The following is an 18,403-nucleotide window of genomic DNA, read 5'->3' as shown; positions in this document are numbered from 1 at the left end:
ACTAATTTCTTCTTAATTGGTAGGAATCCGTTACTCAGGTCCATTATACCGGTCTTGTTACAGTATGTTACTTTATGAGTTATAGTTATTGTTACAGAATTAACTTACCTTTAATTCAATATTACACACTACAGTCTGTAATGATTTAGCTGAAGATTATTTTACTTTTGTCGATGAGTTTAATGCTAAATAACTCGCTTTACAATGAAAGTAAAAAAATCGATTATACTCTGATATATTTCCAGATAAAATTTCTATTGGCCCGTACAATGTTATTTCACGTTAGAAAATTTTCTTCACCAACATTTTTAAAAATGAAAGAAAAGTTACCTTTTTTGACTACATTTTAAACTCATCAGTTTTAATCACCTGATTAAATCATGTCTTATTAATTACTTATTTTCTCATTGGCGTTCCTAAATTTTCGAGGAATGGTCGTCTAATTAACAATAATTTCTAAGTATAAATATATCAGGAATAGCTTCTTTTTTTAACTGGTACGCTCATTTTAATAAACTAAATTACAAAAAATACATAAAAATGCTGGTAAATGGTTGGACAACTTTATCCGATAAATTTTTTGTTTAAATTCTTCATAGAATTTTTAAACGTTAATGACTTATTATTTAAAATCGATCTAATCAGTTGTAAGATATAAAACGGAAATCGATTCTAAATTAAAACTTTTAAAATTAAATTTAAATTTTAACGAATTTGGAAAACTAGTTTAGAAAACGATTTCTATACGGTGTTTTTATCGACAAATAAAAGCAAAATTATGCCTTTCGGAGGAAAATATTGAACAAGATCTAAAATTAAATTAAATAGAAAAATTACGGAGATAAGTATCAACACTTGGGCTATGACGCGTGTTAAGTTACCGTTGATATGACGACCAAAATAAATAAGTTTATGTATGTGTACATTTTCGAGGCTATTCTTCGATTTAAAAATTAAAAATTGTAACTAGAAAAATTAATGAGATTAACATTTTGTACTTTCACGTCTATATACCCCTACGGCAGAGATATTGTTCTAGAAGGGAAAGTACTGTAATCGGTCTAATTTCGACATATACGATTTTCACCGGATCTTTACGTTTTGATATCTAAGGAACCGATAAAACCGAATGGAAATTTTCCGAACGTTAATGTTCATATGTACTTGCCTCTAAATCACCTTACATCTCCAGAACTACTGAATTGATTTTAACCAAACATAGTCGGATTACTTCTATATATCGGGAATTGATGCCGTTAAATTTTCAACTTAAAAGGTCAAGGGTGTGTAACTGTAGGGCACGGTCACCCTTAATATCTCGAGATTTCACCAATTAAGGTCGAATTTTTCTTAGGCACATTTTTTAACAATTAAAAGATCATATTTGCAAAATCGCCCCTCAACCTTGAAAAATTCTGCTGTAGTCGACTGCTATGTTATGACGTCACAGGTGAGTGGTAGAATTAAATAAATGAATAATATTTAACTCTTATAAAAAAGTAACTCGGTCTGGCTGGGATTTCGAACTCGATCGCCCGGTTAACTCTGTAACTTGTGCGTTAAGTCTCGCGGCTACACCAGAAGATCCTGGTGTAGCCGTGAAGCTTTACGAGGTGGTTCTATGTAAGTTGTAAAATTACATTAGTTTAGTTAATGCCGACCGTCACCGCTAGTACCACGAATTAAATACGGTATGCGCGCGCGCTTTAGTTAGAATGATTGGATTAAATGAACGAAAAAAATATTTAATAAAATGATAAATATTTTAAATTAAGTTGTGTATGTATGTGCCGTGCATGAGAAACAACCCACAGTCGTAGGATTCTCCCGGAATCCTACAACTGTTTTTTTTTTTTTTTTAATATATATAAAACTAACTAAGGGTTAAGTCAATATCCTTTCTAAAAAATAAAAAAGAGAAGTAAAATTACAGAAGAAGAAATGCGATTTTTAACAGCTGTGATTTGTTTTAAAATGTTTAGTTTAGAAAATAATTTAAAACATTATAAAATTAGTTGATGCCAAAATTTGTTTAAGGATAGAATAGCTCATGCTTCCAAGTAATATCGCTACTGGATATAGTGATATTGATGGACCTCAAAAAAATATTGTTTTCAGAACAGACAGTTTTCCAATCCTTGACATAAAGAAGTAGAGTATTAAAAAACAGTTTTAAAAATTGCTAATTTTTTTTTGCAGTTTTTTTATATTTAAATTAAATTGCTTACGTAGTAGAAAAAAAAAAAAAATACGATCACCCTAAATTTGTACTATTATGCAGCAAGCTATTTCATGGGGATTATAAAAACTGTGCTGTTACAAATGAGATCAACATTCACACTGCCTTTGTCATTATTTTACCGTCAATGTACTCTAATGTAGCTTTTTATTTTTTATTTTTATTTTTTTTTATAATTTCCGCTCGTTTGCCTTTTTATCAAGTTTTTCAGTCAATCGTATAAAAGTAGTAGTTGCAACCGGTCTCAATATAACCGGTAAGGCTTTTGTTAGATCACTTTTTTGCTTGTCATTTATAACGTTATTTATATATATATGTCATTTTGCTATTTTTTCGTTTTACGCCTCCCCACATTTTTTCATTAAAAAATTACTTAATGTAGCTTGTTTTATAATAATTGATGAATAAAACATTAGGGAAATACCGTAGTAACCCTATAATTCAACAAAAATAACCCAAGAAAACATAATTAACATTCTATTTTATACCGGTCATTTTAAAAATTACATATATTTTACATATTAAAAGTGTAAGTATTATTGCTTATAATTATAAATACTAACAAAACTTAACCTACGCTCGCTTCGCTCACTAACTTTGACTAATTAACAGTTATGTTTTGATTATTTAAATAATAAATAATTGTAAAAATTACTGAATTTATTATTTATTTAAATTCAAAAAATTACTGTTAGTCAGTCAAGGTTAGCGAACGTAGGTTAAGTTTGGCTAATCCACCGGCTTGGTCTAGTGGTAAATGCGTCTTCCGAAATCAGCTGATTTGGAAGTCGAGAGTTCCAGCGTTCAAGTCCTAGTAAAGCCAGTTATTTTTACACGGATTTGAATACTAGATCGTGGATACCGGTGTTCTTTGGTGGTTGGGTTTCAATTAACCACACATCTCAGGAATGGTCGAACTGAGAATGTACAAGACTACACTTCATTTGCACTCATACATATCATCCTCATTCATCCTCTGAAGAATTATCTAAACGGTAGTTACCGGAGGCTAAACAGGAAAAAAGGGAGAGAGAGAGAGTGAGAGAGAGGTTAAGTTTGGTTAGATTATATTTATAATTTCTCTGCAAATACCTCCAAATACCCACTGATTTGGAAGAAGCCTCTATTGTATTTCCTTTTTGAAAATGAGGACTCTTCTATTTCCACCGTCATTCCTGGAGCGCTTACCTTTTTAGAGTTTTTTTAATAAATGATCAGCACACACCTCTCTCAGGTACATTGTCCAATCCGTTATTGTTTCACTTGACATTAACCTACGTTCGCTTCGCTCGCTAACCTTGACTAATAATATGTTATTATGTAAAATATGTTTAGAATGACCGGTATAAAACAGCATGTTGGTATGTTTTTTCTTATGTTTTATTCATCAATTATTATAAAACATGCTACATTAAGTAATTTTTATGTGATAAAAGTGGAGGACGTAAAACGAAAAAGTACCATTTTTTTTACGCGAAATTAAAAAAATAGCATATTAAAAATGTAGTAAAAAAAATAATGTAATTTTTCAACAATACATTCATTAATAATGAAGCAAGAAATTCTAAATTTTCAGCCGTTTAATATTTTAGCTAGTTAATTCTTGGTTATTATGACGTGGTAAATTTGAAACAAAGAATTTAATTATTCATAGGAAACGTTTGTTTGACCTTCTTTGTACGTATTCACCTTCATTCAGAATTATTTAGCAGACATACTAATCTATGTTTAAATAAAACGGGACTAGATTAAGATTATGTTATCATATTCGTTAAACAGAATCTTAATTTTTTTGTAAATATTTTATATAATTTTAATATGCAAAAGAAATTTTATAGCACTTTGTTTAAATTGTATTTACATCCATTGTGCATTAAAATTGTGTAGACTTGAAATATATGCTAATTTCATTGATCTTGTTTTGTTTATATTTTATAATTCAAAATAGTACTTAGGTAGTGAATGTTATTTTTCCGGTTGTTTTCCTGATTAATCTGTCCGTTGATCATTAAATTACTATATAAATAATAATTCGGTTGAATTTTGCCCTGAATTCGTTCAAAAGTTTCTAGTTTAACGTGAAATAGATATTCGTTTAAAATATTTTCTTAATTATTTCATCAAATTCTCAATGAACGAAAGTAGCACGCTAGCATTTTATTTATATCCCTGAACACGTATATAGATAGACCTTGTTACTGCATATTTTTTATGGTAAAATATATTAATTAATTTCCATAGAGCCTTTAATGTGTTATTTAATCTACTGGAACCTTGAATTTTTTTTTACATTTAAAAATAAATTTTAGGTTTTTTAATTAAAAAATGTTTTTAACTTTATAAATTATATATAAAACTTTAATAAAATTCAAATTTGAAATGTTCCGAATTTATTTTAAGCCTATTTTGTATAATAGTTTTAGGTAGCCTAGAATTTTATTAAGAAAGAATATATGTATGTAATTTGACGTTTTAACATTTTTCCATATTAATTTAATTCTTTAACTCAGTTTTATATTTACAACATTGTACATAGGATATTTTATAAGATAAAAGAAACAAAACGACTTCTAATAAACCGTACTAAGAAATAATGTAAAAACAAAGTTTTAATACTTTCCTAGCACTGGTTATTTATTCTTTTATGGTAGAAAATAATAATACATGAAAAACGATACCAAAAATTTATGTGTTGAGGTTGGAGGTTATCTAATTATTGTAAAATTATATTGTACTCGTATGTTTAAATAAACCAAAAAAAAGTTTAAATAATTCAAAAAATCGCTACTTTTTTGCTGCTACTCTACCTCCAAAATGATTGCCAAGAAAATGTTTGATTTTTCTGCGTTTACTAGGCTAAATGGAAGAAACAAAAAAAAAATCCACTAAAAATGTACAACCAATAAAACATTACATAAGATTTCTTTTTTGGGGGTAAGGGTGAATTATTATGAAATTTTATTGTAATATTATTACTAAAAGTTTATTATTTAAACTTTTAGTACGATTAAAAATTCAAATAAACCCAAAAAGCATTTGAAAAATTCAAAAAATTTATATTTTTAACTTGACCGATTCCCCTCCACCCAGTATTGCTCCCAAGGTATTTTCTTTGATCTACTACTTTGTTTAGAAAGTCATTTTAAAAAAAAATTTCAATAAATAAAAAAATACTTTTTTCTTTTTTTGAGATAGGGAGGGAATTTTGAGACAAATTTTTTTAATGATAAGATAAACATGCCCGCATGTACTTAGCTTAATTTAAAGTGGGTTTATGTTTACAAAATTTTGAGTAACCCAAAAAACTATTTACCCCACCCCCTGGAGATATTAACCCCAAACTTGTATCTACAAATTGCTCTGTATATACGAATCTACAAAATTTCATAAAAATTGGTTGTTATCTCTAGGTTTAAATCAAACAAAATTAAAAAAAAAAAATTACTAACAACTTTACTAATTTGATTTGACCCCGATTTCAAAAAGTCGAAATTAAAGAAAGTTAAAAAATATTATTTCTGAGAAGTCAAATTAGTCTTTATTTAAAGTTGGGATAGATCTGCAAAAAATTCTGACTGAAAAAAAAGTCGTTCGCAAAAAATGAAAATATCCTTCATCTTGATAAATTGATAAGATAATTAATAAAAAGAATAATAATTGTGAGCCAAGAATCTGGATTGCGGAAAAAAGAAAAAAACGCAGACGGTATGTACTATTTTCCCCTCAAAATTTCCACTAATTTTCTTGAAATTTCGCTTGAAAATTGATTTATTTTTGCAATTTCAGGCTAACCCACCCGCCTAATTATTATTAGTTACCTATGAAATTGTTTTTTTTTTTTTAGTTTTAAAAAAAGTGCGATCATGGCTTTTTCGAGATTCGAGCTCATAACCTTCCGGATGGAAGTAGAGATGTTATCACCATTGTATCACGAAGGTCGGCACAAATATTTCATTCAAAAAGTAGGTTACAAAATATCTAAATAAAAAAATTATTTATTTATATGAAAAACTTAAAAATCAGTCCCTCGTTTTTTATTGCTAAAAAAACTGACAACACAGTTGTAGGACTTTCCTGTCCCGTGGCTTACACATGCGTACGCACACAGCTTAATTTAGCACGTCATTGCTGCACTAGCGCTCCTTGTGGTGACAGGGGTACTATTGAGGCACGCAGTATACCCACTTAGCCACTAATTTAGAATATATTTTGGGGTTGGGGTGCGATTTTCCCAAAAAATGTTTTTTTGCAAATACTAAATTTTAATTGTTAACAAATGTGTTAAGAAAAATAAGACCTTAATTAGGCAAAATCTCGAGATACAGAGGGCGACCTTGTTCCGCAGCCTCATTCCCTTGACCTTTTGTTGAAAATTTAACGGCATCAGTGCTTCATATATAGAAGTAATCTGACGAAGTTTGATCAAAATCGGTCAGTAGACTGGAGATACAAGATGATTTAGAGTGCGACATCGAAACACATATACATACGAACATCCGGAAAATTTGGTGGGTTACTATAAGACTAAAAGCGAAAGAGATAATGTACTAAATTTCATTCATAAACTGTTAGAGTAGTTTTATTTGTGAACAGCAAAGGTATTTGTAGTGAAAGATCTTTATACTTCTTATCTATTGTACTATTGTTGTTAATACAAGATAGTGGTTAAAAGCGTTAAGACTAGCGGTCATGCTAATGTCTTTTATCAATGGGACTGAATTCTGCTCTTCCATTCTATTTATCTACCTAAGAATAAATCCTGATAAGTACAAATTTTGTTTTGTACGTAATCTCTGTTTATTTATTATTATTATTGACATTTATGATTATATTTTTGTTATTGACATTTAATATCATTATTGTTTACTACCTTTATTGTTATTATTCTAATTATTATTGTGTGATGTTTTTTAACGTCTGTTATTATTATTTTTACTACGATTTTGATTATTATTGTGGTTATAATTACTATACTTAATTTATTATTTGTTTTATTGTTGTCGTTTACTATTATTATTACAATGGTCATTGTTATTATTAATGATTTGTCTTGTTTACTTCTGTTTTTACCAATAAATTATAATGATATACATTCTCATTTGTCAATCTCTCAGTATCCTGACTGAGCCGCGAACATGCGACAATATCATAACTGAATCATAATTATTGCGAAAGTGAAATGGGTAATATCTTTGGTATATTGGATTCTTTAGATCTCTAAAAAAATTAAACCGTTCTTAGTTAAAATTACTAAACGATAATATTTTTTTTAGATTAAAAATAGTTATAAAATAAGTACATAAAATTTAGTTAAACCTAATAAAAAATGTAGATGTGAAAAAATAAAAGAAATATATATATTTTTTCGGTTAAGTGCATCGATTATCTTGTAAAAAAACTGGTCTTAGAATAAATGAAATCTTATAAAACTTTTACTAAATTTTATTTCAAGTAATTTCTTAAAACATAATATAACTAACTATTAGGCTATTGCAATTTGTGTAATATATGCACACCCATATAAAGTCTTCAACCCGCTATGTATTAAATTGTATAACTAAAAAGGAGGTACGTTCATTGAAACGCTACGAAACAATACTACGGTGGTTGAGCCATATAAAGAAATATTCACCGGATGTACATAACAATAGACGACATTGTCAAAATATTAAACGCACTAAAGACTTTTTGTTCGTTACTTTTCTGTATTATTAAAAATTACTTCCGTGCAATTTTTATTTTTATTATTATTAATACTATTATAAAATAATAGTAATCTAGAGGGAATTTAGCAAAATTATTTCTGGTAAGTAAATAAATAACAGAAATATCACTGCAGGATTAAATTATCGAGGTTATTGACCCTTTTTCTTGTTAGGTGAATGTTGTTTGGAAGGGGAAGATAGACGTTGAACGGACTGTTGCTTGTAGTATTTGCAGGTGGCTGTTATTTCTTCTTTGCAACTACACTGTTGTCGGCCTTAACAAGGTCGCCGCTGTCTTGCAAGATTTCTCTTTCCTTAATTCCCCCTCCTTACGAGACATAACAACCCTCACTCGTCTATAAAACATTCCAAATAGCGAGATGCATACGTTTAATTTACCTTATTTTATTAATTTGATGTTTGCTATTATATACATTATTTGTTCTACTTTTTTTAAAATTTATTCATTTATTACTATTATTATTAGTGTTTATTAATTTTAAATTTTTATTGGTATGATTACTAATTTGATTTTTTTTAAAAAATGAATAAAATCCAGAAATTAAATACGAAAACAAAAAGCAATTTGTTTTGTTAAGAGTCACTCCAAAAAATACAATAGCTCTCCTCAAGAATAACAAGTTTGTCTCATGGTACTAAGCATAAGAGATTTACTAGAGGAAATGAGGAACGAAGTGATTTCCTATTGCTTTTTTGCTGAGCCATATATATGTAACAAACATATGCTAATGTTGTGCAACCGCTATGGTTGCGTTAGAAAACGTTATTGGATTGTTATAAACTCGATACTGAGAAGATGGCTTAGTGATCATACGTTGAACAGAATAAGTTTTGACCGAGAATTTTACCTACTGAAGTTAAAATATTTTCATAACAGAGTTTATTATTTTAAACTGATATTTTTATTAATAAAATATATTCTATAAATTATAATTACAAAATATAATTATAATATAAAATAATTTAACATATACACACAGAAACATGTATAGATATTTAAGAAAATCGTTAGAAATTTAAAGAAATATTACTATTAGCATGCAATCCTATTTATCTATTTAAATTATACTTAATATAATTAATGTATATTATTATAATTAAATATATATTAACTGTATACTTAAACACTACGACGAAATATAACATCCTAATAATACACACACGAGCACCCTCGCGCACGCATTAAATTGCCACCGCCACAATCATCGTCGACTTTAACCAGTTTTATTTTTCATTTTATAATTATATAAATTTATGTACATTTTCAAAGCTATTTATTGATTTAAAAATAAAAAAAATTGTTGTAGGTACAAAATGACTTCTTTGTACGCTTATTAAATTACGTATACAAATTTTTTTTAAAATGAAACTTACATAAAATTTAATTTCATTAATAACTTCTGATATTTTTCATATATATATTTTTTTATTATTATTGAATTATTATTTATTGTAATTTTTTGTACAATCTGAGACTAATAATTATTATTAATAAATCAATATATTTAAAATAAAAAAAATTAAAAAAAAATCAAAATAGGTGAAATATATATTTCCGTTAAAATTTGAAAACCGAAATTTTTCACGATTACAATACTTCGTACAAGGAAGTAAAAATAAAACTAAGAAAATGGACAAAATTAATATTTTTATAAAATGATGGGGATACCTGTGCTACTGACATGTAGTATTTAGGCTTAAATCCTTTAAAGAAAAAAGAAAGTGAAATTACAGTAGAAGAAATGCGATTTTTAACAGCTGTGATTTGTTGCACATTAAGTGATAAAATAAGGATTTTAGCTATATGTAAAGATTAACTTATTTAAATGCGAGAACTTTCAGGTTCTTGCGATTAAATAGGTTACCTTGATCACAGCAGTTGTGATCAAGATTTCACCATGGTTTCTCTTGATCTTTCCAGGCAGCATTTTTATATGTGGTGTAGCAATCCATTCCTAACATGATCAGTATAATACAATAATTATTATTTTGTTCCGATCAAAATAAAATATTTATTTTCATTACAGTTCAAATACATAATAATTTAGAACTGTCAATAAATGTAATGATACAAAAACTGCTTGGTTTCTTTAACTTTGATTTATTCATAATACTTGAACAGAAATGCAGTGATCTAATGGCACTTATATGAATTTAAAAAAAATCTTTGTAAATTAAACACGAGGTATCATGATTAGTTTTATTTGTAATATTATGTAAAATAATAACTCGTGATTAACTGTTTTATTTAAATTTTTATGTCAAAACTAGCAATTTTTGTAAAGCATATTCAAGGGTCATTTGGATAGTTTTCGGCCTGACAAAGAAAACAAGATTTTCCAGAATCTTTTATTTTTATTTTTCAACTAGTGTCCTTGTAATTCGATACGTTTAAACGAACAACTTTCCAGGTTTTAATACTCTCAGTATATTAAGGTATACAAATTTTCAAAATAAGCAGTTATTTCAACTTTTACCTAGTCCGTTGAAATGGAAATGTCATCCAACGAGCCATTTCTTCAGGTTTTGAAAAAGGAAGTAATCGCTGTTAGCCAAATCCGGCGAATTCAGAACTTGTGAAAACACTTCAAACCGTAGCTCGTGGTGTTTTTCAGCATCAATCCGAGAAGTGTGTGCTGGCGCATTATCGTGGTGAAAGGACTTTTTTGGCAGATATAGATTTTTTTTTAGCTTAAATAGCATCCTTCAGTCGGTCCAGTAGTAAAGCGTAATACTCCCTGATGATGGTCCTGCTTTTATCGAGGTAATGTATGAACACCACACCCTGAGAATCCCCCCAAAAAAACCTATAGCTATTACTTTTCCTGCAGATGTAGGCGTTTTCGTTTTCTTTGGCGCACTTTCACTTGTTTCCATCCACTGTTTGGTGTAATGATGAACCAAGTTTTATCTGCTGTTATAAAACTCAGCTGAATCGTGTTTAAAAATGTTCTAAACACTCTTGTGAAGTGTTACATCGAATGCGCTCTACGTCAATTGTTAACAATCGCGACATCCATCAAACGTAAAGCTTTTTCATATCCAAAACATCGTATAAAATGTGATGGACAGATCCTCTTGAGATGTTTCTAATGTCAGCAACCTCGCGCCCCTTCAGTCGGCGACGTTTAATATGGCACTGTGGATTTTTGAGGTGATTTTTTCGGTCGTGGAGGTTTTTGGGCTTCCCTAGTGTTCATCAAATTGACTGGATGAACGACCACGTTTAAATTCAAGAGTCCAATTTTTTACCGCCGAAAACGAAGAGGAAGAATCCTTTAAAGTGAAATCTAACTATTTTTGTATTCTGTCCTTTTAAACTTTTTAAAATAATAAAGTACTTTGTAATAATTCGAACTATAGTTTTATTAATTTTTCAGAAAGTCTTTACTCGATCGCCACAAACAAGAAATAAACGCATGCGTCTGAAACATCGCAACACACCATCTAAAGGATTATAGTTATCAAATGTCATAGTCGTGTAGTTATACTTTCACCATCACTGTACAAGCCAGGAAATTTCAAAATGACCCTAATACATTAGATATTTAGATTTATCACTTGGATTTACATATTTATTTATTTATCCTACAATTTATATTTTCATTGTTACAGGAATAATACTATTTTTTATATTCTATTATTAATACTTACATATATCTACCTATGAAAAACAAAATAAACCTGTAAGAAGTTGCATAAATAAATGAAAAATTATAATCCAGAATGTAGAAATTGAAAACAATAAGAAGTAAACGAAAGTATTGAAATCTTTAGGCCTAAACATATGTAGGCCAAATAGATCTACTTTTGGACTATTCCTTTTAACTCTTCTTCGAGGGCGGTCCAGAAAGTAACTTACGTTTGTGCCTAGCGTGGAGATGGGTGGGAATAGAGCCACCATCTTGACGTCAAAACGTTTCTACGCTCAGTACTCATCAAGCTGTCGTAGCGTGTTGAATGTAATTTTTCTACTTTGTTCGTTGTGAATTATTAAAACGTGCGCTTCAATAGAAAATCCCGCGAGTTGTGAGGTGCGTTCAGTGATTAGGTTTTTATTGGGAAAAAACCTCAAACCAATTGAAGTTCATCGGCAGCTTTATGAGGTTTACGGAAATGGAATAATGAGTGAAGGTGGAGTGAGGCAGTGGTGCATTCAGTTTAAAAATGGCCGCACCAATGTTCATGATGAGGACCGCAGTGGTCGGCCTACACTTGTGACTGATGAACTGACGATGAAAATCAACGATAAAATTCGTGAAAATCGCCTCATTATGATTACGAAACCCTCGCTTCATTTTCCCCAAATTTCACGAAGTTTACTGCAAGAAATTGTATCGGGGAAGCTTGGTTTCCACAAGTTTTGTGCAAGATGGATACCAAAAATCTAAGGCAGCAGATTTCTACAGAGAAGGAATTGAAAAGTTTTTGCATTGTTATGATAAGTGCCTCAATTTAGATGGCGACTATGTAGAAAAATAGTTTTAAGATTGTCCCTTTCAAATGTACATAATAATTTTTTTTTGTATTTGGTGGTTTTTTTTAATTTCAAGACGTAAGTTTCTTTCTGGTCAGCCCTCGTATTTGTGCTTTTAAAAAAAGCCAGGTCGTTAGCAAAGGCTGCACATCTTGTTTTGACGTTTTGGTATTTTGATCCGATCTTCGCGTCCGTATTACTCGTCCGCCAAAAGTTTTCATTATTTTATCCGAAACCAACTTTAATAGATTGGTTCATTACCTTGCCTCAACCTTGTCGTGAATAGGAAAAGTTTGCTTATTTCTCCTATAAATCTAACTTTATAGATTGTGTTTGTGTGAATGAGTTTAATGAGGTTCAAAGTTTTCGAGTCAACCTAGTACTCTCTCACAGTTTGAAAAAGAATCTTTCTATCCGCAGAATCATAAGCTTTCTAAAAGTCGCTGAAAGATATGAAGTTAGATTTGTTCCTGGTTATGTAGTATTTTAGAATCAATTTCAAACTTTGTATTTGTTCTACACATGATCGTCCCTTTCGAAAGCCTCCTCAATACTAGCCTGCTTTGTGATCTATTGGGGGTTCTAGCATAGTCAATAGTATTTTCGACAATATTAAGTCGCTGACAACAATGAAATACCTCTATGATTATTAACATCCATTTTGGATTTTTATTTTGTAATTGGTGTGTTAGGGCTACCTTCCATTCTTCCGGAATTTCTTCCTCGTCCGAAAACTTCAAAACATTCCTCTGGTCTTCTGACTGAAGAAGTTTTTCATTCATCAACTTCCATAGTTTCGCGACCATCTTCTCCTGAAGCTTATTATTTTTGAACGATTTGATGGTTTTTAATATTTCTTGTTTGGTAGGGGAGCTAGAATCCGGGTTTTTTAGTACATCCTCTTGGGACTCTAATTTTGTAGGATTTCATAATTAAGGAGATTCTTGAAGTACTCTGCCAATATTTCGCAATTTTCTTTATTATTCAGTGCTAAAGTACAGACTCTTCTCTTGAAACTAGAAGCTGAGTATGAGTAATTTTTTTATTTGAATGCTTTGTTTAAGTGTCTTATCATTTCGTTATCTTTTAAAGATATCTTCCACTTCTGTAACCTGATCCTAAGGAATTCTCTTCTTTCTTTTCTCAGGATCTTGTAGGTTTCTTTCTTTAAATTTTGATATAGGATCAATTTTTCAAGAGATTTCCTGAAATTCCAGATTTTTCCTTCTTTTTATCGCGTCTTCACACTTTTCATTCCAACAAGCATGTTTCTTTGTTATGTTAAAAGGGGCCCGTTCTTGTACCATTTCTACTTTGATTTTTGTTGTTTCTTTAATTATGACCAAAATAATTTATTTATTGTTTATTTTTTATTTTTCTTCTACGTTAAGCGTTTTCGCGAAAATCTTTGCTTCATCAGAATGTATGAACGTATATAAAAATTAAGATTAAAAACCAATTAAAAAATGTAGAAATCTATGTTCACCTCTTCATTTCTGTATATTTAAAACTTTTTAGATTATCCTTTTTATCCAAATTTTCAAATTTTATACTTCATACTTCCTGATGAAGCGGAGATATTGGCGGAAGTTCTTAATGTGGAAGAAAAGAAAAAAACTAATAAGTAATAAGTCAGTGAAAAAAATATTTTTTAAAAAAATAATTTGATTCTGTTGGTTAGGATGCAGTTTCTTAAAACTTTTTATTAATTTTTATATTTCATTACCAAAAGCGAACGAATTTTATTTTTACAAATATATTTATTTATTTTATTCTTAAATATAGTGTTGAAGTTTAATTAATTTTTGCTTTTCTTTTTTTTATAGGAAAGTCTGGATCTGGAAATGCGGTAACGAAGGTCGGTCGCATAATGTTGATGATTGAAAAGAAGCCAAGATCGTTACCCCTTATCGGGGTAGCGATATTGACTGGCTTTGTCTGCCTCACATTTTGGCGACTACACTTACAGCGACGAGATTCACCATCTTCTTTCGCATCAGACCGTTCTCGTGTATTACAAGGTCCATATCGATTATTAAGATCAGACAATGTATCGATGGAACCGTCACCTTATCGGATCGATCGTTCGCATTTACCGCCGGATGATTTACATCAGTTGATCGATTTAAATAATTTCACTTTTACTATGAACGATCCGGCTGCGTTGTGTAACGTTTCGAATACTCCATTAGTGTTGGCAGTAGTTCATTCCACTCCTAAACATTTTTCAAATAGAAAAGCGATTAGAAAAACTTGGGGTCGTGATATTAATGTGGTATTTCTAGTCGGCGAAACAGATAATATTACACAACAATTGTTAAACGATGAAAACAGCAAACATAATGATATAATTCAAGGCTCATTTATCGATGCTTACAGAAATTTGACGTATAAACACGTCATGGGCTTAAAGTGGTTGACTTACTACTGCAGGACCGCACGTTATATTCTGAAATTAGACGATGACGTATTTGTGAATTCGCGTAATTTAAACGATCTGCTCGTAAGACAATTGTCACCATTAGGTGCACGTCGTCTTATATTATGTAAATTGTTGCCTTCCAGCGTCGCGAAAAGGACTTATAGATCAAAATGGAGGGTAACGCCGGCCGAATATCCTGGACGATGGTATCCGGGTTATTGCCCGGGCTGGGCCGTGTTATATTCACCCGATGTCGTGTTCGCGTTGTATTGTGAAGCACAACGGTCGCCGTATTTTTGGATCGACGACGTACATATTACCGGAACGCTTGTCGCTCAAGCGAATCTATCTCATACTTCGCTCGGACTTCAGTCTTATCTTTGGGCTGATGATAAAGAACATCTTCAAAATCATAAAGCGGATTTTGTTGTCGGACTAACAGAGCATTATGAATTCAATGATTTATGGGAAACACTCGTCAGTTAGTATTAATCAATTAATTAGCGTTAATAACTAAAATATTCGAAAGTATAATTACCATTAAAAAAAATACAAAAAAAGAATTAAAAAAAAAAAGTAAATACCAGTAATTATTGTTACTATTAAACTTATGTAAACGAATCCATTGTTAAAAATAGAGAAGTTATTTTCGTATATTAATGTATGTATAAATTAAGTTAGTATGTAATTACTTATACACTTGAGTGTTGTCATATTTGAATTGGTATATGTGCAGGTTTTGTTATTTTTAACAAGAATCGCCTTTCTAATAGAATAAGAAGAAACTCCTATTTTCTAATTTTTTATTAAATTAAAAATTATGATTTTTTTATTAAAGGTTAGGTTAACTCTTTTTCTCTTGTTTTGTTGTTTCTATCCAATTGTGATTTTTAAAGAATGGGATTGAACAATTCGTACAAATAATTAATGTTTGTTTATCTTATATATTTAAAATATTAATTATTAATATTATTATTTTTATTAGCGATATTTGTTATAATTATAAATTTGTCTATTTTATAATTATATTGGTATCATCCTTTACACGATACATTTTGTATTAATTTATTCAAGTTTTAATTGAATATGTGCTTAATTTTGTATTTTATAATCTGTATTAGTTTATAAGAATATAAAGTAAAATTTAAATTTTTGCTTTGGTTGCTTATAAAGAAAAAGTCAGATGTAAAAAGTAAGGTAGTTCAAAAATGATTTTGGAATGAGCATGTATGTTCACATGAATAAGAATGATTTACTGATTTCAGTTAGTAGTTTTCAAGTAGGATCGATTCTTTTAGATTAGTAAAATCTTCTTAAGTTGTGCCCAATATCCTACATTAACAAATATAGAACACAATTTAAAATAGAAACATGAAAAGATCATAATAAATATATGATGTATAAAAAACACACATTTTAGTGAAAGCACAATTAATTTTTTATTATGAAGATAATTTATGTAAGTTTTAAAACATTATAAAAGAAGGATTTTTGTCCTGTTTTTATAATTATTTTTCCTTTAGAAATTGATTACACATATTTATTGTCATTTTGTGAACTCATACAAAAGCCTTTTACTGGTGGAATGATTTTTTTTTTTGCTATGTTCAAGTATTCAACTTTTATCTTCCCAAATTATAGTGTTATCAAATTTCGAATGTTTATTATTATTATTATTAACTTAAACTAAATTTTGTTACTAATTATTTATATTGCATTAGAATTTTGTCTCTTTTGGTGCAAAGATTCCTATGTAAAATTACAGATCATGTTTATCTGATTATTCCATAATAATAATAATAATAAATTTGCCTCTGAATCAATTATCTCCCATCTGTAATGAAAGAAAGAATACTTGTCATATCATTATAGCTAACAAGACAAATTAAATGCATCAGGCAGAAGTTAAATATTATACAAATTGATTCCACCAGTGAGATGTCTGTATATCCTAACAGATAATTTATATTAAATTGAGAGCTGATCAGTGGGTTAGGTTTTAAAAGGGATATTTTATATTACAATAGTCCTTAATGATTTATTCATGTTTATTTCTATATTTCATATTAAAATCAGTTTATGAGTAATATTTTTTGATACTTTATATTTCATCCTCCAATGTATTTTCACTAATATTAATTAAAATAGAATGAAAAAAAGAAGCTTTATAAAGATACAAAAATTATCCTAATGGTACCTTAGGACATTTTCAATGGATCAGTGTAATACGGTACTGTAATTTTAGTGTTTTTTCCTCTTTGGATTATTTATAGATTGCATTAAAAAAAACTTAACTTTGAATTTGTTTTGTTTTGTTTTCTGCTGGTATTCTTTCATTGTTTGACTATCTTCATTTCTGTCTTTTTAGGAAAATTTTCATTCTTTTTTCTCTAATTTTTACTAAAAGATTCTTGAAATTTTTTATCTTATTTCTGAAAGTATTTCGGTCCAAAATTTCTTCTTTAATTCCGTTAGATCATTTTGTAATATCTTGAAATCAGTTATTTTTAATTTAAAAACGGATAATTGAAGATTATTTTTGTTAATCTGTTGTCCTTAGATAATTTTAAAGTGTCTGCAAAAGCCTTATCTTCTTTCTCTTACAGATTTCATTCAAATTTTGGTAAATTTCTTCATTTAACCTTAAGATATTTTGATTATTTTTACGTTTAGTTCCTAACATTTTTCTTTCAGTTTTAGTTATTTTTTCCAGTCTCAGTTCTTTGATTATCATCTTTATAAAGCTAATTTTTTTTTGTTTCCTATTTTATTTTAATTAATGTAGTATTTTTTTACTGAATAAATTTTTTTTTTCTTTTAATTTTTCTTAAACTATTTAGAAAAAGGTACAGTTTTATTTTTATTGTTTAATATCTTTCAGTGTAATAATCTGATATGACATCACTTTGTAGGTATGAATTTTAAAAATAAATGAAATCAAATTTATTTTTCGCTAAATTGTAACTTCAAGTAGGAGAAAATATGTGGTTATAAATTTTTTATTTATTGTATGTGCATAAATTAATACCTCCTCTCATTAAAAAGAGTTGAATTTTTGCTGAAAGAATTTAAATAGTATTGAATGCAAATTATTGTTCATAAGTATAAAGAAATAAAAAACCAATCAGTTTTTTATAAATTTAAAAGTGATTACACTGGGTGCGTTAAAGCTTTATTAATTTAAATGTCTTTAATAATATGTGTGAATCTTACATCTTTAATCAGAATTTATCCAACTGAAAAAAGTTCATAGACACAGTGCGAAGTTAAATGTGCTTGTTTTATCAATTTTTAGACACCACTAGACCTAGTGCAAAGATGAAATATCTACAAAAAATTAATATCTATATCTGTAATGATGATTTACAAGGGCAATGCATTATCGAATGATATTGTTAATCAAAAATACTCAATACTGTTTTTGGTATCATCATTTAAACAAGATTTAAAAATAATTTTTAATTTACAGAAGAAAAAAACAGCTATTAAATATTATATGTTTGGAATAAGGAAATGTGTAATTTGTTGGTATATTTCTA

At 28.9% G+C, this 18,403-nt stretch overlaps 1 protein-coding gene across 1 annotated transcript in view; it reads left to right on the top strand.

The window, feature by feature from the left end:
- LOC142329273 (beta-1,3-galactosyltransferase 5) overlaps nucleotides 1-15,767 on the top strand; it is a 162,706-nt gene extending 146,939 nt beyond the window's left edge. The window contains exon 2 of the mRNA XM_075373705.1: nucleotides 14,269-15,767. Within this exon, the coding sequence (XP_075229820.1) occupies nucleotides 14,313-15,350 (1,038 nt within the window). The 5' untranslated portion in view covers nucleotides 14,269-14,312 and the 3' untranslated portion in view covers nucleotides 15,351-15,767. The remainder of the gene's footprint in view (nucleotides 1-14,268) is intronic.
- The last annotated feature ends 2,636 nt before the right edge of the window (nucleotides 15,768-18,403 follow it).

The sequence above is a fragment of the Lycorma delicatula genome, chromosome 8 (genome assembly GCF_047948215.1).
Source record: "Lycorma delicatula isolate Av1 chromosome 8, ASM4794821v1, whole genome shotgun sequence".
NCBI classification, from domain to species: domain Eukaryota; kingdom Metazoa; phylum Arthropoda; class Insecta; order Hemiptera; family Fulgoridae; genus Lycorma; species Lycorma delicatula.
The sequence above is the reverse complement of the archived record's forward strand: the minus strand, read 5'-3'. Positions and strand labels throughout refer to the sequence as shown.